At 38.3% G+C, this 25533-nt stretch overlaps 1 protein-coding gene across 4 annotated transcripts in view; it reads right to left on the bottom strand.

Annotated features, from left to right (window-relative positions):
* LOC122811009 (interferon regulatory factor 3-like) overlaps positions 1–25533 on the bottom strand; it is a 782651-nt gene that overhangs the window by 234048 nt on the left and 523070 nt on the right. For 3 of the 4 annotated variants that reach the window (XM_044082521.1, XM_044082517.1, XM_044082519.1), the window contains one exon: positions 15307–15405. The exons of the other annotated variant lie outside the window; for it this stretch is intronic. In XM_044082521.1, the coding sequence (XP_043938456.1) occupies positions 15307–15405 (99 nt within the window). The remainder of the gene's footprint in view (positions 1–15306; positions 15406–25533) is intronic. 4 annotated transcript variants of the gene reach the window in all.

Here is a 25533-nt window from a genome sequence, read left to right as displayed (position 1 = left end):
TTCAACATCAGTAATTTTGAATTACTCAAGGCTACAGTTCTTGAAAAGTTAACATTACATTTGGGGAAGACAAGAGTTTAAAGGATAAACTTTTACATATGGAAACTATTTATATTCTTACATATAGTATTTTAATTCCATGGGGGGATAAATAGGGAATGTAATTGGAAGTATCTTGTTTAAATTATTTGTTGATTGATTAATTTATTGTTTCAATTTTTTAATATATTTAATATATTTAATATATTTATAAGATTGTAACTGTGTAATTAATTCTTTGGTGAAGTCCTCTAAATAATAAAAACAGAACCAGTGGTACTCTTGTGTGTAAAACAACTAAAAATAATAAGGCACACAATGTCAGTCCAAAACCAAGTCAAAAGCATTAAAAATGCCATAAATTAATAAAAATAATGTGCTTTAATAACTATCAGTTTAGAACTTTCATCCAGGGTCAACAACTATCTGACTTCATCTTAACTACTCTGAAGGCTTTGCTGAGGAACCAGAGGGATTAATATTTTTTTATTACTGCTTCTGTTGTCTGTTTTTTGTATTATTATATACCTTTTCTTTTTTGTTGTTTTTTGGTATTTTATATCTTTCAGCACTTTGCTTACTGGTATGTTATAGTCTGTAGGCCACGTGGTTCTGGATTATTAATGTACATATGGAAATATTGCACACTTTCAGAATTACTAGCAACAAGAAGCAGTACCTCCAGCACCGTGCATTATACATGGATAATGTTCTGCCATGTCATTTCACACTGTGCCCTTCAATAACACATACCTCATTCAGTTTGGAAAATATGAATGTAATATGGCAATATGAATAGCAAGCACAAACTGTGGCTAATGTCTCATCTGCAGTGCATTCTACAGTAACAGTATTAGTCTCATTTTATTTCTTTCACCTTGCTCTTTCTAAAGCTGCCTATTATTATTTGGCAAGTCAGTTAGCTAGGGAATTCAGTCTCCAAAATATTATGAATCAGTAAGGAACTATGGATATAAAAGGAAGCATAAAAGAGATGCAAATCAGTTGTTGCATATTTTACGGCAAATGATCAGTGAATGTCAGCAGAAGTACAGGGTTTGATTACTGAAAAGCAGAAGTTGAATACCTGCTTGACTGTCTCAGCTGGAGACACGGCTTGTCTTTGAGCTAAGTGTGCCACTGGGTGAAAACACTGTAAGAGACCTTTACTATGAAAGCTTTTAAAAAAGTTATTTGATTGTAAGTTTTGGCTGTTAGGCTTTATGTTTGTAATTGGGCCTGCACTGTTTATTAGTTTTTTAGCCTCTCTCCCTCTAACATACCGTACTGCTTCTGCCTTTTAAACACCTGGGGGTCACTCATCAAGGGGAGGGCACTGGGCATTCTTATTCTGAAGCTCACCTCGGTGAACACAGAACTGTAATGATACCAAGATGGGAGGACACTGTTTGCCTGTTTACCTACAAAAGGACTGCAAACAAGCCTTAACAGAATATTTTACTTCACAACTTTTCTGGCTTCTCTCCAGCACTGCACACTTCTAAGTCTGGTTTGTTCCCAGTCATAGGGCGCTTGGTTTCCCTGAGCCCACTTATCTTACCTTCATCTCTGTTCAGTCAATTTACGAGTGAAGCACTCACTGAAATCACAAGCAAACAGTACTATTTGTTTGCTGAAGACCCATAGATATTTTAAAACAGATACCTTGACACACTGCATTCTTGGTGCAAACCCTTGAACTTCTCTCCTGTCAGCTGACAAAATATTTTAGAACTCATCCCTTTTAGGGACCAGCTTTGTCATACTAGGATTCACTGCAGCTCAAAGTAAACACAACTTGGGTTAAATGAGACTTCTGCCAACACACTGCCTATTCTCCTAACAATCTTCTCATGTGTAACCATTGGCTCTTCTTAAATTCTGTTGGTGCAACTTTTACCCCCTTCCTTCATCCTTTTTACCCCCTTACATTCTCTATCTTATTTATTTTATTATTTTATTTTACATTTGTTGACCGGGCTAGTCTAGCTGGATATGTGTCCATTTTCAGTAGAGGCCCGGGGAGAAAAGCTCCAAGAGTTATAAAATATTAAAAACAGAGATTGACAATACAAATACAAGGATTTTACACCAGGACTAGTTAATATATGTATTACATAAACATAATCAGAGCAAAAACATAAGTATAATAAACAAATGATTTTAAAAGATTTTTTTTTTTTTTTTTTATTAAAAGAGAATAAACATATGACTGTGTACAATATTTTATAAAGGGGGAGCTATGAGGATATAGACAAAGGTAAATGCAGGAATTATAGGGAAAGAAAGGTTAAAGAGGTAGAAGTAGAGTTAAGCTGGGTAGGTGCAGGAGCACAGCCAGTGATTATTAAGATGAATTTTCAGATGTTTTTTAAAATGTGGGAGAGAAGACAAAGTTAAGATATCAGAGGGTAATTTGTTCCACATTTTTCCAACAGAATTGGAAAAGAGACAGTTACCTGCAGAGTTATTGGGTTTGGTTGAATTAATCAGTAGTTTATTGGAAGAGCGTAGATGTTTCAGATTATTGTATGGTGAAATGAGGTTAGAGAGTATAGGTGTTTTAGTTAGTTGGTATAGGATCCTGTGAGCTATTAAGAGCTGCTGAAGTGTGATTTGGTTCTGAAGTTCAAGCCAACCTAGTTTTCTTAGGTTGAGGCAGTGGTGAGTTCTAAATGGGGATCCTGCTGCAAATCGAGCAATGTTATGGTAAGATATTGTTAGTTTCTTGAGGTTGTTTTTGGAGAGATTAGTGTATATGGGGGAAGCATATAGAAGAGTAGCGATAAGGTGAGATCTGGCTAAGGCTGTCCTTGCTTCGGGTGTGAGGAAGGGTTTAATTCTGTAAAGGGATCCAATTTTTTTATTAACTATTTTTATTGTGTTGTTGATGTGAGTCTCAAAGTTGAGATTATTGTCAACAGTTATTCCTAAAAGTTTAGTAGTTGAAACTGGTGAGATGAGAGTACTATCAGTGGAAGTAAGAGTGAGGTTTAGTGGGGTAGATCTACGGGATGGAAAAATAATAGCAGTTTTGTTTTCTTGGGGTTGAGTAGTAGGCAACGATTGGAGAACCATTATATAACATTTTCCACTTCAGCCTAGGATTATAGCTCAGATAACTGAGAGATACATGCTATATGTTATGTGTGTAAATTATTTGCTCTTCATGAACATTTACTTTATATGTTGCAGGTCTACTTTGTTTATTAACTCTGTGTATCACCATGTTGTCTTACATATTTATTAACTCAACTTGGTGTTACTTGTTTTCTGTTTATACTTTGCAAGTGCCTTGTGGGTAGTGGCTGAAAATGGTGCATTGACTAGCCTGCCCACCAGGCTAACCAGTAACTGTAGACGCACACACACACACACACACACACACACACACACACACACACACACACACAGGAAAAACTCACCCGGACTCTACCACAGCTCGCTGTGAAAGAAAGACTGGTTTGATTTTGCTTTCTTGCATTTTGTATTGCTTCATTGCCTTCTTTTATTTTGTATATAATGATTTATTTTCTTTACACTGTCTTGTATTCGCATTTTAGTTGTATATTTAAACTAGGAAAGAGACCTCACCTGTGTCTCGTCAGTCACACAGAAATTAAGGTTTTCTCCTACCCTCTCACCCTGGTGCTGTTGTGTTTTTAAACTTGGCTGTCGTTCCTAGTTGCCTGCCCCTTATGTTAATTCGACAACATATCTCCTCCTTGCTCCCCTTTCATTGGCTATTGTGAGTAAGCACAAAATTATCATTTTGCCAGATCCCTCCCCTTCAGCTATTTAAATTTATTGGCCATCCCACTATATTCCACAGAACCAGAATACAAAGTGCCCATCCCCTTTCAGTCTATCTTGCTCTTTTAAAATTAGTGGCTTAAGTTACCTCCACGCTGTAACTCTTAGGATATTAACCCATTGGTTTCCATCTTAACTTCAAAATCTGCAACATCTACTCCAAGACCGCCATTTATTGGAGGGCTCACATTCTGCCTCTCAGCAGTCATCTTGGGATTAGTGCTTCTATTTTGATCCTGTGGAGACAGGGAGCACAGGGGCATTATTTCCTGTTGACTGATGATCACTGGAAAGCCTAATAACTGCTTCACAGGTACCAACTTGGAATTTGTGCTTATATTTTGTTGCTGGTGAGAGAAGGAACAGAGTGCATTGATTCCTGACTGTTTCTTATTGGGCAAGGAGTGCCTGTGTTTGACCTTCCTGATTGAACTGGTTGCTATTCAAGGCATATACTGGGAAACGCTACAACAAGCTTACAGACCCTTGCATCATCTGGGAGAAGACTGTTGACCACCAAAGAGCCTGTGGCCTGCTTCTCATCTTGGGATTGGTGTACTGTTTTGTTGGTTACAGAAAAAGTAAAGGAGCATTGTATCCCAGTAGCATGAAGCTATAGTGAGACCAGCACTAGTAGTAGCTAAGCAAATTCCCCTCTTTTAATCATTCCTGACAAAGCAAATTCTTTTTTTTTAATAAGTACTGCTTGATTTGCTTCTGTCTAAACTAACCTTAGAACATCTCCCTAAATAGGATGCCAGTAACACGCATGCTGTATTCTTTAAACACAATTTGAAGCAGACACATAGATCCACATATGCTAAGTTACTTAAATGTAACCTTCCTAAACCCCAAAGCTCTCCTACATGAAGTACACATAACAAATACCCTCAGCAGCCCCAAATGCACTCTTTCAGAACAACACCCCCATCAACACATGCAACCACATCTCATAGAGCCTCTATTTCTAAGCCCATAAGGCAAGCCACCACACAATCCAACATTCTGGATATTGGAGACTCCATTGTGTGATACACTGATGTCCCTCTCACAAGGCTGAGTAAGGAAAAAGTCATGGTAAAGTTACTTATTAGGGGTCAGGATCTGCCACATTACGCATGCACTCAGATCATTGGACCACAAGTACTAGTATGACTCAGTCATAGTCCCTGTGGGTGTAAATTACCTGAGACACACATCCCTAGACTATACGAAGAGAGACATCATGGAGCTCTTGGAATATGTGTCCCAGGAAGGTATGAGCCTAGCAATGAGCCACATTTTACCTTCTCCAAGGATGATGCCACAATACAAATAAAAGAAGACTGACTTTAATAATTGGCTTAATTTCTGGTGTCATTCTAAGGGGCTGCAATATTTGCCAGCATAGAATGAGATGGCTCACAGGCTATGTTGATTTGCCAGGGATGGTCTGCACCTATGCCCTCTAGGCTTTCAAATATTAGCTAAAACACTGCTCCCCAGAGTGCCTTTTTTAGGCAATGCCAAACTGAAAGTACTTCTGACATAGCAAATCAAAGCCATGAAAATCTAAAGGTATTACTGTTCAATGCTAGAAGTCTAAACAAAAAACTCCACTCACCTTATAGAATGTTGATGTCTGTACAGTCAATGAGACATGCTTTAAAGCCACAGAAAGCACACCAGCAATACAAAGCTGTAATGCCTTCCACACATTTAAACCAATCACTACACAAACAGGGGCTAAAGGTGGAGGTGTCTCAATTTACATAAAAAATAAATATACCTCAAGGCTGGTCAAGCAGGACAATGCACTTGAGGTTCTCCATGTTCAAATCACCAAGGCAAAATCCCATACCACTTCCTTGCAAGCTACAGGTCCCCCTTCCTTGAACCAGGAAACCCATAAAATGTATTTAAACCTATTGGAAACACTTATGATCCAACCCAATACCATATTCATAGGCAACTTTAATTATCCTAGGAATCATATATGACAACAAACGTACAGGCATTCCTGGATTTTGTAAACACAAACTCCCTGGACAAGATTTTTAATATGCCAACTAGGAAAACAAACATACTGGATCTGGTCCTCGTTAATATGAAAAAATGCTGCCACCCGCTAGTGTAATGTCTTCTTATGGTAAGGTCAGGCACAAAATGGTCTCCTTTGAAGTAAAAATAAAAACTGGAACCCCAGCTAACCCTGGAATATTATTAAGTGAAAACCAGGCAAAATGTCAAGCCCCCATAAGCCCTGAGAACATTGCTACTTATGCAGAACTGTCACAGAAATCCTATACAAGCATGTTAATAGGTTCATAGGAGGTTACTAGGCTAATGGCACAGGGGGCCTTATGAGCCTAGCCAAGTTATACCCAGTTTCCTAACAGATCAGAGAAATAGTCTATATTTGTACCATGTGTTATCATCACCAACTGCCCCTATCAAGGAGGGACACAGGCGAACACCTCAGGGTAAATTTGCGGTTTCCCATCCAGATGTCCAAGTTGCACTTTAATAGGGTCATAGATGAGCTCTGCCTAACATGAATCGACAGTTTGTTCCAGAGGAGTTGCAAACTCTGGGAGACAAATCTGTCTCTCCAGCAAGTCCTGTTTATGTTGTAAGCTAGGTTTAGGTCCTTTGATTGGGCGAGCCTTGTCCATTTGACTTGCGGATGTATAGCAGTTCCATTAAGGAGGGGTTGATGACTGCTCTGTAGGCCAGTCACAAGTCTCCTCTAAGCAGTCTATATGCTACAGAGTACAGTAACAGAGATTTCAGTCTGTCCATGTAGGACATAGACTGAAGACCTTGAATTTTCTCGGTGAGAAACCTCAAAGGTCTCTCCAGTTGCTGCAGGTGTCCGGTGAGGTACATACAAAAGGAACCACAGTATTTTATTATTGGTCTGATGAGGGATGAGTACAAGGGTGTTATAACCTTCTTCGATCTGGACGGTATGCCTTTACTTAGGAGGTGAGCAATGTAGAAGATTTTCCTCACCACTGTGGGTACATGCTGGCCAAGGTTTGAAGTTAAGGTGCTATTATAAATATTGTAGTTTGTGGGGACACTTCCTTTAAAGAAGGGGATGATAATGCATTGTTCTGCATTGAGTTTAAGACTGTGGCTTTGGCACCAGTCATTTGTCTGCATAAGCCTATCTTGTAGTATGTTGACATGCCCTGGGGATCCTAAACAACAGGGGACCCAGCACTGATCCCTGTGGAACTCCAATGGTGACAGGCCTGCTGGTAGAGGTGGAATCCCCAACTTTGACAGTGTGTGTTCTGTCAGTGACCCAATTGGCTACCCACCTAATAACATATGGGTTGATTCCCAGTTGCGTAAGTTTCTCAATGATGCCTGAATGTGGGAGTGTGCTGAAAGCCTTGGCTAAGTCCAGATAGGCAGAATGCACTGATATGTCTTCATCCAGGACTATGGTGACATTCTCAAAGAAGTCCACCATATTCAGCAGGCATGATCCACCCTTGACAAAATCAAACTGGGTTGAGGCAAGAATTTGAAGGTCCCCTATATCTTTATTAATAATGTCCATGATAATTCTCTCCATGGCCTTGTGGATAAGACTAGTTAAACTTATGGGCCTACAGTTTCCAGGGTCAGTGGATGGACCCCCTTTGTGCAAGGGGGTAACAATTGCTGTTTTATATTAGCTTGTGGCTGAAGAGAGTACCCAATTGTTCTGCTAACTTGTATTTTAAACCATTTAATACACAACCTGGGATATTATCAGGGCCCATAGAGGCTGTGTTTTTGGTCTTGGAGAGTGTGGTTATGACCCACTCTTTGGAGATACTAGGTGGAGGACTGGTAATGGGTAAGCTATGGGGTATAACTGGTAGGGACACAGGGGTGAAGATTTCCCCAAACCTGTCTATCAGGTTGGCTATTACTGCAGGTTCAATATGGGTCATTCCATCCACTACTAATTCTGCACATATTTGGGAAGGCCCAGATATGCGCAGAGTTAGTAGTGGTTGTACTGTCCACTACTAACTCTGTGCATATCTGGGCCTTCCCATTTAGATTTTGTATGTAACTAAAAAAATGCCTTATAATTATCCTTAGCTATCAATGCTAAATTGGTTTCATAGTTAGCTTTAGAGGATTTTACAAGATGTCTAATTTGCTTGTTCAAGCTGTGTAGGGTGTTCTTCTACTGTTATGACCAATCTCCCTTGCTGTTGGACAACATTTTCTTCCTCTTATTGTATAACCTGTTTATGCTGAATGTCCACCAGGGTGGTTTGTTTTTTTTTGAGGACCTTGTTTTGATCCTTTCAGGTACTGCTGAATCAATACATTTGTATAGGTGTTTATACGCGTCCCCTTCAAAGGATCAAAATTTCACAATACCGAATCACTGATCTGTAAAGACCAGATGATCAAAGTTGTGAAACATCGAACCCTGTGAATGGAGATTGCTGTACAGTACAGAATGGGAAATTTACCATTGTCTTCACTGTAGTGTGATCTCAGAGTTGGTATATTTAAGTAGCAGGGGGTGTAGGGGGTGCAGGGGGGCTTGCCCCCTGCAAAAACGTGAAATAAGTTTTCACATTTTAGATTTTTTTTTTAGATTCGATATTTCACAACTTTGATCCTCTGGTCTTTGATGATCAGAGGTTCGATGCTGTGAAATTTCGATCCTTTGAAGGGGACCCACTCATACAGGGCCTTTGCATACACTTCAGCATAGGAATTCCTGCTGTTAGTGGTGACAGGGGATTTTAAAATAAGAATGCCATCACCTAGGAGGCTATAGTTTGCTTTGGTGAAAATTTCAGTCTGACTGGTCTTGAAAGGGGATCAGGTATGACTGTTGCTTTATATGAAACTGATTTGTGATCAGACTTTACCAGGGAGGGCCCCACAGATACGGTGATTCAGCAATCTCTCATGCTGGTGAGGACTAGGTCAAGGACCTTTGCGCCCCTAGTGAGGATGCAAACTATCTGCTCCACGGCATTTGTTCTAACAAAGTCCAACTTTTGGGCGAGCATGTTTATGCTCACATATGTTTCCCTGTCGATGGAAGGATAGTTAAAGTCACCCATAACCAATGTGTTTGGTCGTATTAAGACTGACTCAAGTAGGTCCAGGTAGGCATTGTGGTTATCATGGTTCATGGATGCGGACCTATAATTAACAATGTAGAGGTGGGTCTTACCTACAGTTAGTTGCACTTTGAGTAACTGTAAGGGGTCGTTCTGTTTAACCAGTCTAGAGGTGTGTTCATGCTCATTTTGCAGTCTGAATGTGTGGAAGACATTGTAACCTTGCATGGCTGGGGTACGTTCTGTGGCCTTGAACCATGTCTTAGTGATTGCACAAACATCAACATCTTCCAAGGTTAGGAGTGCTTCCATTGAGTGCAGTTTCTGATTTAGATTCCTAGCATTTAGCAGGACAACCTTGAGTTTGTCTTTTGAGGATATATTTATGTCGAGAATTTTGTTCTTGTGACATTGCCTAAAAAAGGCTCTATGGTGGTGGCAAGTACCTTTGCCAGTAACCAAACGTCAAGAGGTGACAGGTGAAGACCATTTCTGGCAAAGCAGAGTGGCCTGTCTACCATATCATCCCAGGCTGACAAGTACTAGATCCCCCTGGATTGCCACCAGAAGCCAAGCCAACTTTTAAAGTTAATCCTTTTTTCTCTGTGTTGTGGCATCATCCTTGGTGAAGGTAGAATGCTGCTTAAGGGTGTGAACACACTTGTCTGGGACACATAATCAGAAAGTTCAGTCATGTCTCTCTTCATATAGTCCAGTGAGGTAATCTCAAACTGATACCACAAAGAAGTTCATAGGTTCAGATGTGTTTACTAGGCTAATGACCACAAGGGCCTTTTAAGGTTCCCTAATGAAACTGCGAAGGTCCACTTACCAGAATACGGAAACGTCGACACATATTCATCGAACCGCGAAAACATCGATCGTCCTGAAGCGCGAAATCTGAAATGTCAAATTGTCATGGTTGGCCCTTCTGTGGTATAGCTCCTTAAGGTAAGTGTGTGATAATTACGAACTATAGGTTAGGGTGCAGGTTAAGTTAAGTGCATAGATAGTAATGTATGTAAGGTTTACTGTAGGGTTAGAGGTAGGGTTTTGTTAAGTACATGTGTATGGGTTATTTATTTTGTTTGGGTATAGCTCCTTAAAGTAAGTGTGCGATAGTTACGGACCTTAGGGTTAGGGTGCGGGTTAAGGTAAGTGTATACATGGTAGTATATGTAAGATTTACTTTAGGGTTAGAAGAAAGGTTTTGGTCAGTGGTGGCTGGTGACTTCAAATCAAAGGGGGACTGCAGGAAACAGGTGAATGGGTGGGGTCAGTGGGAAGGGGTGTGGCCAACTAGAAAGGGGAGAGCTATGCTCAAAACCACAAAAACTGTAACTTTAATTAAATACGCTGCCCTGGGTGCCAAACCATCATTATGAGAGTCTAATCAAGACAAAATGAAGTGTAGAAGAACAAAATATCTAGATGGAAACAAAAAGGTTGTGAGGCATGAAAAAATAAATTACTTTTTAAATACATTACTGGAATGCCAGTCAAAATCAAGTATAAGAAAAACAAGCAGCACTCAACTCAAACCACTTCTCCTTGCACTGCAGTTCTAATTATAATTTATATTCAGCTTTATTAAAGTACAAGTAACATGCTGAAAGTAGCAATCTCTGTGATACCCCTACTTGTAAAAATGTTTCTTATCCAAAAAAGACCTGCTGCCTGACAACTATCTACTTGTTTCATGGGGAAAACATGATCAAAGTAAAAAATGAAAAGCAAACAAGAAACATGCTCAAGATACATTGCTTACAGGATTACTGTACAAGTAATGGACCACACATGATAGATTGGCATTCTGTTTGGTTTACAGGTAAAGCCTGCAAAGATGACTGCAAGTCTCCAACAAATGTAATGAGCTTCTTAAAATAATTTATTCCTGTCCTTTATTACAAATACTGTCATATGCATTTCAATACCCAAAGCTTATACATTATCTAGTTATGTAAGTATTCTCTGCATGGCAACAACATAAAGACTTTCAATGTTGGCAATTATTTAGCAGTATGCTTATTAAAGCTTAGTTGCATCTTACAATCTCAGAAAAGCTTACCTGATGGTCATTAAAGCATTGCTACTTAAACACAGAGCAACAGGCACTTTCTGAGTAATAATAAGCATAAATCAACAGTATAAAAATATGACAGAAACTAGAACATTCTTCAAAATCAAAGACAGAATAAAAGTAGCACTTGTGTCTACCTTGGATGGGGGGATACTCTGCACATTTACACTGCATAACTGCTCCTTGCCTTGCTTGGACACATCCAGAGTCACTACATGGGGGAGTGGGGTGCAACAAGTATGTCACAATTTGAAATGTCTCTGGCTGACTGTGATGGCCTTGACACATTTGTCATACCTCTCAACCTCAGAACAAGAAATATGGACAGAGCCATACATAGAAGTGGGACAAAAGCCCAAAAATAAGGACAATTTTTAAATATTGCTCTTATAAACTTAGAATGATAATAGAATAGTAGGTCTTGCATTAGTATGAATTTTCTGAAAGGTACGAAATCTGAAACTCAAATGTCTGTCATTATTTTCTAACTTCAGTCTTTAATGATTTGCCACTGATTTGCCAAAAAAACACAATTTTATGAAAAATGAACCAAAAATGTGATGCAAAAATATAAAATAGCCACAGAATACAGCAGTAAACCTGTCAAAGAAGGGACACTTTTTAATATTAGTACTGCTAACTTGAGCAGCTGACAAAATAAAATAATCTACATGCATTTCTGAAATAAACAAGATAATCCAAGCGTTATAAGTACACCATAAAACAAGCAAAAAGGCGAATGCTGACACCACACTATGTAGCTTGAGAAACTGAAAACAATGAAGCAAACTCGTGCAAACCAGCAGGACTAAATAAAAACACTTTTAATAACAGTTGAGCGCTTTCACCTGTTACAATACAGGCTTCCTCAGAACAAAAAAACATTCTGAATTACAGCCCTTAAATAGATGTTTTGGCTCCAAAAATTTTAAAGCAACATACTCCACTAAAACTTTCTGCATAAACAATAAACAAAAACATTCCAAAATGAATAGGTAACAGAAATAAACAATTATATTATAAATACATATGTATCCTATAAAATGTAATACACACATTCCTCTGAAATTCATATTTGTTAAAAACATATGTTTCTATAAAAACACTGACTCAACTTATTTATAAACAATTTGACACTAACATATTTTGTATAGCAGAGGTTTAATAGACAGTGATTCATTCAAACCTGGGGGTGAGGCAGCATCAGTAAAAATTTGCCACCACATTTCTCTATGACAACCAACTCTTATAATCTCCCCCCCTAGGGTCTATTTGAATAAGGTCAATAATACTAAAAGTGAATTTGTGTTCAGAACCCTCTTGTTTTATGTGCTTATATAGGGCATTCTTCTCATCTCTCTTTCTAATAGAGTAAAAATGACCGCATATTCTTTTGTTCAGCTGTCCCTCGGTCTTCCCAATGTAGAAAGCGGGACAAGCTGAACATAGTGCGATATATATGACAAGTTTAGTAGTACAATACCCTGCCTTGAATCTAATAGAAGTGTTGGTAGTGTTACCTAAACTAGTGCCTTGACTGTTAATAGCAAAGCACCAGTTGCATCTACCACACTTCTGTGTAGATTTAGAAGTGTTAGAAGTCAGAAACATCGTATTTTCTAACAACCTTTTCAAGTTCATACCCATTTTATTTACAAAGTGGGGTTTATCACCTAAAATGTTGGATATAGAAGCATCCGCCATAATAATAAACCAACTTTTATTAACCAATTGCCTCATCTTATAACTACAAGGACCATATTCGATTACACAAGCTTTGTTTAAATCACTGCGACTAACTCTAGCAAGGGAAACAACATTATTACCTTGAGAATTCATTCCTAACAAAGGTGTGTACCTAGAACCCCAGCCTTGAATAACCTGCTTACTTACATTTTGCATCATACCAAGGTCATAACCTCTATCACTGAACATAGCCGTAATATACTCAACTTCAGCTATCATATCTATGTAGTCTGAAGTCATTCTAACTGCTCTAATTAACTGTCCCTTATAGATGTTTCTTAGAAGACTTTTTGGGTGATTACTAGAATATTCAAGATAGTTGTTAGAAAAAGTGGGTTTGCTGTATATTCTAGATTTAAACCCAAAATTAGCCGGAGAGACAAGGGTGTCAAGGTATGCCAGACCATCATGACTGAATGCGTGTGTAAATTTCAAATAAGAACTACTGGTGTTAATGAATTCTATAAATTCAGTCAATGTCTCAGTGTCACCATCCCATAATATATATATATATATCGTCAAGGTAGTGAGTATAATATTTGATGTGAAGATAGAAGTCACTGGTGAACACTACAGACTTCTCCCAGCCGAGCATGACCATATTAGCAAAAATGGGAGCACACGCAGCACCCATAGCTACACCCTTAGTTTGTTTAAAAATCTCTCCTTCAAAAAAGATGAAATTGTTGTCCAATACCATACTCATCATATCTGTAATCAACCATATCTTATCCCAATCCAACCCTGCATATTTAGTAATACTACGATTAAATGCTTCTAACCCCTCACTTTTGGGGATGCAGGAGAAAAGGTCTATGACATCAATAGTTACGTAACACAAATCTTTTTTATATAAATGTGTAGGAAAATAAGCTAAAAAATACCAAGAATCCTTGGCAAGATGAAATACCTTTTCGTACACATGTTTCAAAGTATGGTCGATGACCACACCCAAAGGGAATGTTTTAGATCTGCTGCCAGAAACAATTGGTCTAAAAAGCAGGTCAGACACATTCTTATGAACTTTGGGGATGCCAACCAGCTTGGCTAACACAGGAAATTCCACTTTGACAAAGTTGTAAGTATCCAAACTAATTTGCCTGTCTATAAGAAAGTCCTCGAGGTGACAATCAATTTTTCTATAGGCTATATTAAGTTCATTAACAGATATGATCTCATAACTGTCAGTAGAATGTAAAATATCATGAAGTTTAGAGGTATATGTAAGTTGATCAAAAAAAACTAAACCCCCACCTTTGTCAGGTTTCATCACCCTTATTGATCTATTCTTCCTCAACATTTGTAGGGTGTCCTGTTCTTCTCTAGATAAATTATGTTCCATTCTCCTAAACTTATTTTTGCTGTTAAGCTCATAAATCTGCTTAACAATACATTTTTCAAATAAACCAATCGTTGGATGGCATGGGGGTATAAAGGTACTTTTCTTTTTCAGGATTTTACAGTCATTATTGGAGCCAGTAACATTATTAATGGGATTATTAAACATTACTGCCAAGTTTAATTTCCTAGTATACAATTTAACTTGACAAATATTATCAACCACATCAAATTTAGTAGTTGGTATATATTTCAAGCCCTTAGAAAGTAAATTAAAATAAGAAATATCGAGCTTAACATCTGTGTAGTTAAACATGTTAAAGCTCTTGTACCTGTAAGTCACACCATCTGTGGAAGAAATCTCACAGTCCTTTGTGGTGTTATGTACGTCATGTTTAGTAGCAGTTTGCTGTGTAGTCTGCAAATCTACATTAGTAACTAACTCTAGATTCATATTATTTATATTGGCTATTGTTGATGATGGGGTTTCTTCCAATTCCCGGCCCATTTCCAATCCCTTCTTCTGTCTTGACCTCTGTCCTTGAAAAAATGGGAATTACTTTGAGCCTGAGAATTATAATCATAATCTGAGGGGACCTGCTGTCGATTGTGTAAATTGTCGACAGCTTTAAACTGTCCTTCTTTCCACCCATATATAGCCCCTCTCTCATACTGCTGAATATCCCTAGTAAGTTTAGAATTTTTCCTTTCTAGAGATTTTTTTATATTTAAATCAGCTGTAACAAATTGTTTATTATATAACCTTTCCCATTGTTCAAATAATAAATCACTTAAAATGTTTTCATTCAGTTTTTCTGTTTCATCCATTAGTCTAACTAATTTCTTATCATTGCATTTAATTAACAGCTTCATGAACTCAATGCCACATTTATCAAAAAACAAGTTAAATACTTTTTTTGTATTGTCATTCACATCTATGCCCATAGGAAATTTAAAAAATATCAAGCCTTTAGGAATGACATTAATGTTCAAACACTTAGATAAATAAGCATTTTCTAACTTCAATGTATTAATATTATTCAGTTTTTTACCAAATAAATAAATCATGTCTTTAAGTGAACAGTTAGAAATAACAGGATCTTTACTTTTTCCACTAAAAGCATCAATATCTAAAAAAACAATTAGTATTCATAAACATTTTAAATTTGTCAATTTTGTTAGAAGTTGAGTCAGTTTTTGAAAACAGCTCAGTACCTTTTCTTGCAGGTTCTCTGCCTGCTTGTGCATAAGTTTTATTAGGTAGCTTCCTCTTAGGGATGGCCCCTGTCCGTTTACCATCTTCCTGTACATCCACTAAAGAGAAGTCAAATGTGTAGTCAAAAAAACAATTCTACTACTGTTGTTTAATTCAACACCATTTTTAAGTTCATTATGTCCTTGCTCCAAAGGCAAATCAATACAGTTAGAGAGTGTACGACCCACTCCCTGTCCATTAGGAATGCAAGTGGAGTTAAATGATAAAGGTGGGGAAACACAAAGTTCTCTCCCCACTACAGTACCTGAAACATTAGTTTTCTCTGCTCGGGCGTTTGAAGATGAAATCTCAGGAACTGCAGACACTAATTTGGCTTCCTGCTGCTGCCCAATGAAGTTTAAAAGCAAAGCAGTAAGCTTGCTCACTTCTGCTTTCAAGTCCCACACTTCTGTTTGTAGTTGCTGTAAAGAAGTCAGCTCAGTATTATTGGGTGTGGCATATCCAGCTTCTCCATCAGCTTCCATAGTAAGACACAACAAGATAATCCAAGCGTTATAAGTATACCATAAAACAAGCAAAAAGGCGAACGCTGACACCACACTATGTAGCTTGAGAAACTGAAAACAATGAAGCAAACTCGTGCAAACCAGCAGGACTAAATAAAAACACTTTTAATAACAGTTGAGCGCTTTCACCTGTTACAATACAGGCTTCCTCAGAACAAAAAAACATTCTGAATTACAGCCCTTAAATAGATGTTTTGGCTCCAAAGATTTTAAAGCAACATACTCCACTAAAACTTTCTGCATAAACAATAAACAAAAACATTCCAAAATGAATAGGTAACAGAAATAAACAATTATATTATAAATATATATGTATGCTATAAAATGTAATACACAAATTCCTCTGAAATTCATATTTGTTAAAAACATATGTTTCTATAAAAACACTGACTCAACTTATTTATAAACAATTTGACACTAACGTATTTTGTATAGCAGAGGTTTAATAGACAGTGATTCATTCAAACCTGGGGGTGAGGCAGCATCAGTAAACATTTGCCACCACATTTCTCTATAAGACAACCAACTCTTATAATCTCCCCCCCAGGGTCTATTTGAATAAGGTCAATAATACTAAAAGTGAATTTGTGTTCAGAACCCTCTTGTTTTATGTGCTTATATAGGGCATTCTTCTCATCTCTCTTTCTAATACAGTAAAAATGACTGCATATTCTTTTGTTCCGCTGTCTCTCGGTCTTCCCAATGTAGAAAGCAGGACAAGCTGAACATAGTGCGATATATATGACAAGTTTAGTAGTACAATACCCTGCCTTGAATCTAATAGAAGTGTTGGTAGTGTTACCTAAACTAGTGCCTTGACTGTTAATAGCAAAGCACCAGTTGCATCTACCACACTTCTGTGTAGGTTTAGAAGTGTTAGAAGTCAGAAACATCGTATTTTCTAACAACCTTTTCAAGTTCATACCCATTTTATTTACAAAGTGGGGTTTATCACCTAAAATGTTGGATATAGAAGCATCCGCCATAATAATAAACCAACTTTTATTAACCAATTGCCTCATCTTATAACTACAAGGACCATATTCGATTACACAAGCTTTGTTTAAATCACTATGACTAACTCTAGCAAGGGAAACAACATTATTACCTTGAGAATTCATTCCTAACAAAGGTGTGTACCTAGAACCCCAGCCTTGAATAACCTGCTTACCACTTTTTCTAACAACTATCTTGAATATTCTAGTTAATCACCCAAAAAGTCTTTTAAGGAACATCTATAAGGGACAGTTGATTAGAGCAGTTAGAATGACTTCAGACTACATAGATATGATAGCTGAAGTTGAGTATATTACGGCTATGTTCAGTGATAGAGGTTATGACCTTGGTATGATGCAAAATGTAAGTAAGCAGGTTATTCAAGGCTGGGGTTCTAGGTACACACCTTTGTTAGGTATAAATTCTCAAGGTAATAATGCTGTTACCCTTGCTAGAGTTGGTCGTAGTGATTTAAACAAAGCTTGTGCAATCGAATATGGTCCTTGTAGTTATAAGATGAGGCAATTGGTTAATAAAAGTTGGTTTATTATTATGGCGGATCCTTCTATATCCAACATTTTAGGTGATAAACCCCACTTTGTAAATAAAATGGGTATGAACTTGAAAAGGTTGTTAGAAAATATGATGTTTCTGACTTCTAACACTTCTAAACCTACACAGAAGTGTGGTAGATGCAACTGGTGCTTTGCTATTAACAACAGTCAAGGCACTAGTTAGTAACACTACCAACACTTCTATTAGATTCAAGGCAGGGTATTGTACTACTAAACTTGTCATATATATCGCACTATGTTCAGCTTGTCCCGCTTTCTACATTGGGAAGACCGAGAGACAGCGGAACAAAAGAATATGCGGTCATTTTTACTGTATTAGAAAGAGAGATGAGAAGAATGCCCTATATAAGCACATAAAACAAGAGGGTTCTGAACACAAATTCACTTTTAGTATTATTGACCTTATTCAAATAGACCCTAGGGGGGGAGATTATAAGAGTTGGTTGTCTTATAGAGAAATGTGGTGGCAAATGTTTACTGATGCTGCCTCACCCCCAGGTTTGAATGAATCACTGTCTATTAAACCTCTGCTATACAAAATACGTTAGTGTCAAAGTGTTTATAAATAAGTTGAGTCAGTGCTTTTATAGAAACATATGTTTTTAACAAATATGAATTTCAGAGGAATGTGTATTACATTTTATAGGATACATATGTATTTATAATATAATTGTTTATTTCTGTTACCTATTCATTTTGGAATGTTTTTGTTTATTGTTTATGCAGAAAGTTTTAGTGGAGTATGTTGCTTTAAAATTTTTGGAGCCAAAACATCTATTTAAGGGCTGTAATTCAGAATGTTTTTTTGTTCTGAGGAAGCCTGTATTGTAACAGGTGAAAGCGCTCAACTGTTATTAAAAGTGTTTTTATTTAGTCCTGCTGGTTTGCACGAGTTTGCTTCATTGTTTTCAGTTTTTCAAGCTACATAGTGTGGTGTCAGCGTTCGCCTTTTTGCTTGTTTTATTTCTGAAATAAAAGTAATCTATAACTCTGATTATTACAGTTATTTGTTAATTGTAAGCCCTCCGCATTTAGGGGAAGAGCAACATTTTGAGCCAAAATCGGGGACAGTTGAGAGGTTTGGATATGCCTAATTCTATAAAGCAATTTACTTGCACGTACCTCTCAACCTGTTAATGCAGGAAATCTGGACAAGGCCAAATATACTGGGGGAACATATAAACAGTACTATAAATTGTTGTATAAACTGAGACAATTGATAGAATAACAGGTCTTGCTTTAGCATGCATTTTTCTGAAGGTTATGAAGTCTGAAACTCAGTGTCTGTCATTATTTAGTGACTTAATTCCTAAATTAGTTGCCAGGAAACCACACATTTTATGAGGAACAAACCAAAAATAAGAAGCAAAAATCTATTCATTCTGTGAAAATCTGGACAGTTGAGAGGTATAGTTCAGCCGGGGCTGTCTTTGAGTTTGCCGCCCTTCCTCCTCACAAAATCATGGTTGAATGGAGCCTCCCCCCTGCAGCCATTCCAATGAACCATTACTTGGCTATTTCATCCCATTTACCACAAACACTAATGTGCATACTGCTTTGCTACTACGATGATTTGGACTTCATTTGAAAGTTTTATTTTGCATTTTACAGCACAAAAACTAAGACATCTGCTAAATAAAGCAATGCAATCTCACAATGAAAACAGACTTAGCATTAAAAATTCTCTGCCCTTGAAACTCACATTCATTGAAACCCACATTCAAAGAAAATACATTTTGCCAGTGGCAGATAAAGATTAACTTTGGGCTGTTTTCAAATCATAGGCCCCTTCCACGCGAAACATACACGTGGTCTTTGATACACCTTCCTGATTGTATTAAATTATATTCCTTGTACAATATAGTACAGTTAGAGGGCATTTTAAATTTGTTTTGAACATTTTTCTAGCAAACAATAAAACAAAATGCATGCATCAATAATGACAAAACTGCCCAATTCAGAACATTTTTCCAGTAAACAATGAAACAAAATGCATGCACCAATAACAACAAAACTGCCCAATTCAGAACATTTCTATCATAAAAGTCTACTCAAACTTCTACAGTCCACCAGTATCAGTAAATATGCACAAACTCTGAAGAAGTAAAAGTCATCTAAATAATTCCACATTAAAGAAATCTGTAACTAATGAAGAGGTTGCTGCTAGCAAACAACTTTATATTTCATTGTTTCATCTACAAATAAAGTGCCTGTTGCCCTTGAGGAATAAATCGCCTAAGTTGCATTAAAAAAACGATAAGCTAGTAATATTGCAATAGGGAATGGATGGCAAAATGATAACAGGTTCATAGTTACTAGGTATCTTCACCAAAAAGGACTGCAGCATCCACCCCTTTACAATACAATACAGTATCAGCAATGCATCTAACTACTGTGGGAGTAGAACCCACAGCCTTCGGCATCTAAAGCAAGTACACTATCTATTGTGCTACTAACAACACATGCAGACATGGCATAAGCAGCACTAAACTTTTATTCCCCTGCAGCTCTCAGCTTCTTGTAAAATCTACTCAACACTCAGCTGCATCACTGAACTTTGCAGCACAAGAAATCTGGAAAAATCCAAAATTTGGGAGGGGGGACAAAAGGCCAAAACATAGGGACACATTTTAAACATTGCTTGTATAATGTTGGAAAGTTGTTAGAATAAAATGCTGTGTTACCACCATACATTTCACTGCCAAGTATTGAACCCAGGACCTTGTGCAAAACAGTCACATACCATTATGCCAAATCATCTGTTTTATGAAAGAAAGGAAGACTGAAACTTAAATGGCTACCATTTAGTGAATTCAGTTCTCACCATAGCTGTCAACATCTTAGCACAAAACACCTGAACAAAGACAATAATGGGGGAATACAGTTCAAAAATAGGGACAAATATCCATTGAGGACACCAGAGCAAACCCACACAAACACAGGAGGACATGCAGACTCCACACAGAAGGCACCCCAGGCAAGAATCAAACTAGACAACCTGTAGCTGTCAGGCAACAATGCTACCACTGCACCACTGGCTGTGTTAAGTAACAATACAGAAACCACAGATTTTATGAAGAACAGAACAAATATGAGGCAACAATCTGCAAATGTTTTATAAATGGTGGTGGGTAGGGAATTCAGGCTCTTGTCACTTGGGCCCAAGGTACAGGGTTCAAGCCTTATTCTCTATCCACCATCATGTAGCAAGTGGGGCATTACACACACAGACACACACACACAAAAGCTATGTCTGATTCTGCAGTAGCAATTCTGTACAGCTAAGTCCCCGTACACACATTCCATTGAGCAGCAGCGATTCTGTACATGGCAGCTAGTCCCATGGTGATCCTGCAGCAGCCTGATGATCATATGTCTTTGTCCTCCATAACAGCCTGCCAGTGCAGGCTTTCTGGGTCTCCCCGCGAGATGTTAGTAGGCTGGAGGCTCCAGCCTGTGGGTGATGCAGTCCGGTGTTCTTCTGGTCTGTGCGGTTGTCACCGCACAGACCTCTGGGCTGACAGGGTGGAGTTCCCTGCCTTCCCTATCCGAACTGCCTAACAGAGGAGTCTGGAGCTCAGGAATGAAGCACGCATGCGTGCGTGTAGTTCTGGACTGCCTAACACAGCAGTCAGGAACTAAGCATGCATGCGTGGAGTCCCGGGACTTTGTACAATTTTGTTTTACTTTTATTTTTTTATTTTTTGCAGTGGGGGAATTTATTTTATTCTTCTTACAGGTGTGGGAGGGGGGGTGGCTACAGTCCTATAGCACAGGCTGCCCCTGGTTTTGGTTAGTGTATGCATGTGGTTTATTTATTTTGTTTGGGTAGGTAGTACGTAGTGGGCGGTGGGGTTGGACAACTATGACGGTTCGAGATTTTGCATTTCGCGGTTTAGGGCGTTTGGTGTATTCACGGTTTGCATAATATGTGTCAATGTTTACATATTCACTGAATAGGACTTTTGCGGTTGTAATATAGACCCCTTTTTAAGCCTAGCCATGCATCCCAAATCTCTGACAAGTTCTGATACCCTTGATAAGTGTAGGTACGGGCCTGGGAGATGAACCATTTACAGGTTACCTGTGTCCATTTGAGACATGCCAAACAAGGGAAGAAATTTGTGGTTTCCCATTCAATTGTCCAAGTTGCACTTAAATTGGATTAGGGTGCACTCTGCTTCACATGGATGGGAAGCCTGTTCCATAGATAGGGTAGTCTCTGGGATACATACCTATCTCTCCAGCAGGTCCTATTTATATCACTGGCAAGGTTTAAGTTTTTAGAATGGGTAATTCTGGTGCTGTTTCTTTTGTGGATATGCAGGAGGTCCATCAAAGTGGGGTCTGACAATGCCCAGTATGCCAGGCATAGATCTCCCCTCAAAAGCCTGTAGGAGACAGAATACAGGGATACGGCCGTGGGCAGTCTACATAGGACATTTTTCTTACACCCTGTATTCTTTTAGTGAGGAACGTCTGTGGACATTCTAATTGTTGGATTTGCCTGGGTAGGTACATACCAAAGGGGGCACTGTACTCAATGATAGGTCTGATGAATGCTGAATACGGTGGACCAATGACTTCCTTGGACTTAGATGCCATACCTTTGTTTATAATTGCACAACATAGAGTGATTTTCTCACCACTGTAGACACATGATGGTCAAAGGCTAGATTATTATCTATGTGTGTCCCTAAATCTCTGACTACTGGATCAACTCTAAGGGGTATGTTGTCAATATGATAGCTACCAGGGATGGATGACTTCCCAAAGGATACTATTATGCATTTCTTGGCATTTAGTTTTAGTCCATGGCTCTGACACCAGTTATTTGTCTATGTCAGCCCCTCCTGGAGAACATTTGTGTCACTGTGAGATTCAATGACATCTCCTAATTTGCAATCATCTGCAAATTTAGTCAGCCAGAGACCACTGACATTGGCCTTGTCTTCTGAGAGGTAAATGCCAAAAAGAAGCAATCCGAGGACTAATCCCTGAGGGACTTCACTTGTGACTGGCCTCTTTGTAGAGATGGACTCCCCAATTCTAACTTCCTGGGTTCTGTCTGTGAGCCAGTTGGCTATCCACTGGGTGACATATGGGTTTGCACCTAACCTCTTGAGTTTGTCAACAATGCCCAGGTGGGGTATTGTGTCAAATGCCTTTGCCAGATCAAGGTAGGCAGTGTGAATGATTTTGCCCTCATCCACTGCTTTGGTAACCTTCTCAAAGAAGACCACCAGGCTGAGTAGGTATGATCTGCCCTTGCTGAAGCCAGACTGGGTTGGGTCCAATGTCTGCAGATTTACTATATCTCTATTGATCACCTCCATGATATTATTTTCATGGCTTTACATATAAGACTAGTGAGCCTTATGGGGCTGTAGATGGCCCACCTTTGTGCAGAGGGATGACTGTTGCCTTTTTCCATTCATGAGGCAAGAAGCCTGTTTGGAGGCTAAAGTTGAATAGTAATTCCAGAGGCCTTGATAGGGCATGTTTCATGCTATTTAGAAGGCATCATGGGATGTTGTTTGGGACCATTGATGCAGTGTTCTTGGTCTTAGAGAGAGCAGTAAGGATGTGTTCCCTAGTGATAGTAGGGTGAGTTATATTTGATGATATTTCCTGAGGGAAGGTTGAGGGGGAGAGAGGGGTAAAGTTGGAGCTGAATTTATCAGCCAGGAGGTTTGTTAGTGGCTCCACTTACAATGAGCTCTGCACACAATTGTGTATTGCCTTTGAGGTTGTGGACACAGCTAAAGAATGCTTTGTGATTTGTGATATAGCAACCTTACTGACCAACAAATTCAGCTCCACCTTTACCTCTCTCTCCCCATCAAGCTTCCCTCAAGATATACCATCAAATATATCTTCCCCCTGCTATCACTAGGGAACAGGTCCTTAATGCTGTCTTTAAGGCCAAGAACACTGCATCAATGGGTCCAGACAATATCCCAGGATACCTTCTATATAGCATGAAATATGACCTATGACCAACTGGAATTGCTATTTAACTGTAGCTTCCAAGCATGATTCATGCCTAATGAATGGAGAACAGTATCAGTCATCCCTCTGTACAAAGGTGAGCCATCTACAGACCCAGAAGCCTCACTAGTCACATATGCAAAGCCATGGAAAGAATCATTAATGACATAGGAAACCTCCAGACACTGGACCCAACCCGGTCATGCCTACTCAGCCTGGTGAACTTCTCTGAGAAGGTCACCAAAGCAAAGGATGAAGACAAAATTGTGTAATTGAAAATATTATGTCTCATGATTATTCTTCACAAAATACATATTAACTTGCAGTTTCTTTGCAAATGAGTCAAATAAAATATTTATAATATGTTTATGTTATAATCAAAAGGTAAAATAGATGCATTATTATACAAAATATAGTTTCACACAAGTTGTAGCTTTATATTTCAAGTGCCTTACAACTCCATTCTCATTATTAGAAATTATATTGCACTGACAGATAACTGAAGGCAAAGTAAGTGCTGAAGGAGTTACAGGATGTTATGGTGTTACACTATGTTTGAAGAGTCTGGTTTTAGAATGTTATTAGAGTATCCTCTGGCCTTCTCAGGCTGGGGTATAAATCACTGCAAAGATGCCTGTAATTTATTATGTACTGGTCTGAAGAAGTGCATTGTATGGTGTGGATGAACGAAAGCTCTTACAATAAAGAACTGGGATTTTTTTAGCACTCTTCGGCTGTTCTTTTGTTGCTTTCATTGAATGTAACAAGGTCAAAGGATAAATTCTTACACCAGATGGTTTATGTTTTAAAAAAGCATACTTGTCAAGTGTTCTCATGAAGCTGTAACTGAAGATCACGAGGGTATAAAATATTAAAAAATTTTATTATTTGTTAAAAGCTATGTAACATCAGAATTCTGCATGCATGAAATTGATCAGAAAAGGTATAAAATATGAAGTTTTCCTTATTTTGCAAGACCGATTTGAAAATCATGGTAGGCAGTCTCCCAGTGCTGTTTATGGAATAAACTAGTTCTTTGCACATCCTGTAGCATTATTCTTGACTCAAGACTAAAAGGTCAAAGTCTTTGTTATTTACTTGTGAACTTTAACATTTGCTGCCTTAAGACTTGGGTTCTGAACCTTGGTATTGCTGCAGGGCAGTGTGGAATAAATTACAAGGGTCCAGCACAGAAACCTCTACTGTGAATTCCACTCTGTTTTCTATGGAATAGTCAGAGATTCAGATATTTAACTATTCAGGCTGTGCAAACTGCTGTTATACTAAATGGGGAAAATGGATTTGTGGAAAATGTTTTTTTTCTCTCTTAAATAATTGTAGTTAAAAAAGAGTTTTGTTGAATGATTTAGTTTGCTTGTTAGGTATATGTAAAGTAATAGCGGGAGGGTCCCACAGGAAATAAGGAGAAGTTTGTTAACGTGTCTGCACATAGAACAAAAAGGGAAAATTAACACAAGGAGGTCCCTTGTGTCAAGGGCGGTACCCTCAAGACTAAAAAGGTATGAGACATGAGAGATGTTTGGCATTGCTTAATGTATGACTGAAAAGAGAGAGAGAAACGAAAGTTAACATTAAATCAAGTTCATAAGCCTATAGTATGTTTGGACATAGGTGTGTGTGAGGTAAATCAAGTTCATGAGCCTATAGTATGTTTGGACATAGATGTGTGTGAGGTAAATCAAGTTCATGAGCCTATAGTATGTTTGGACATAGGTGTGTGTGAGGTAAATCAAGTTCATGAGCCTAAGGTAAATTAAGTTCATGAGCCTATAGTATGTTTGGACATAGGTGTGTGTGAGGTAAATCAAGTTCATGAGCCTATATAGCATGTTGGTACATTGCTCTGTGTGTGTGTTGTTAAATCAAGTTCATGATCCTATAGCATGTTGGGACATAGGTGTGTGTGTGTTGTTAAATCAAGTGTTAATGGGCCTATAGCATGTTGGGACATAGGTGTGTGTGTTGTTAAATCAAGTCCATGAGCCTATAACATGTTGGGACATAGTTGTGTGTGCTGCTAAATCAAGTTCATGAACCTATAGCATGTTGGGACATAGGTGTATGTGTTGTTAAATCA

Source organism: Protopterus annectens, chromosome 9.part0 (assembly GCF_019279795.1).
Source record: "Protopterus annectens isolate FY-2018-M chromosome 9.part0, PAN1.0, whole genome shotgun sequence".
Taxonomy (NCBI): domain Eukaryota; kingdom Metazoa; phylum Chordata; order Ceratodontiformes; family Protopteridae; genus Protopterus; species Protopterus annectens.
Note: the sequence above shows the minus strand (reverse complement) of the source record. Positions and strands in the feature narration are given on the sequence as shown.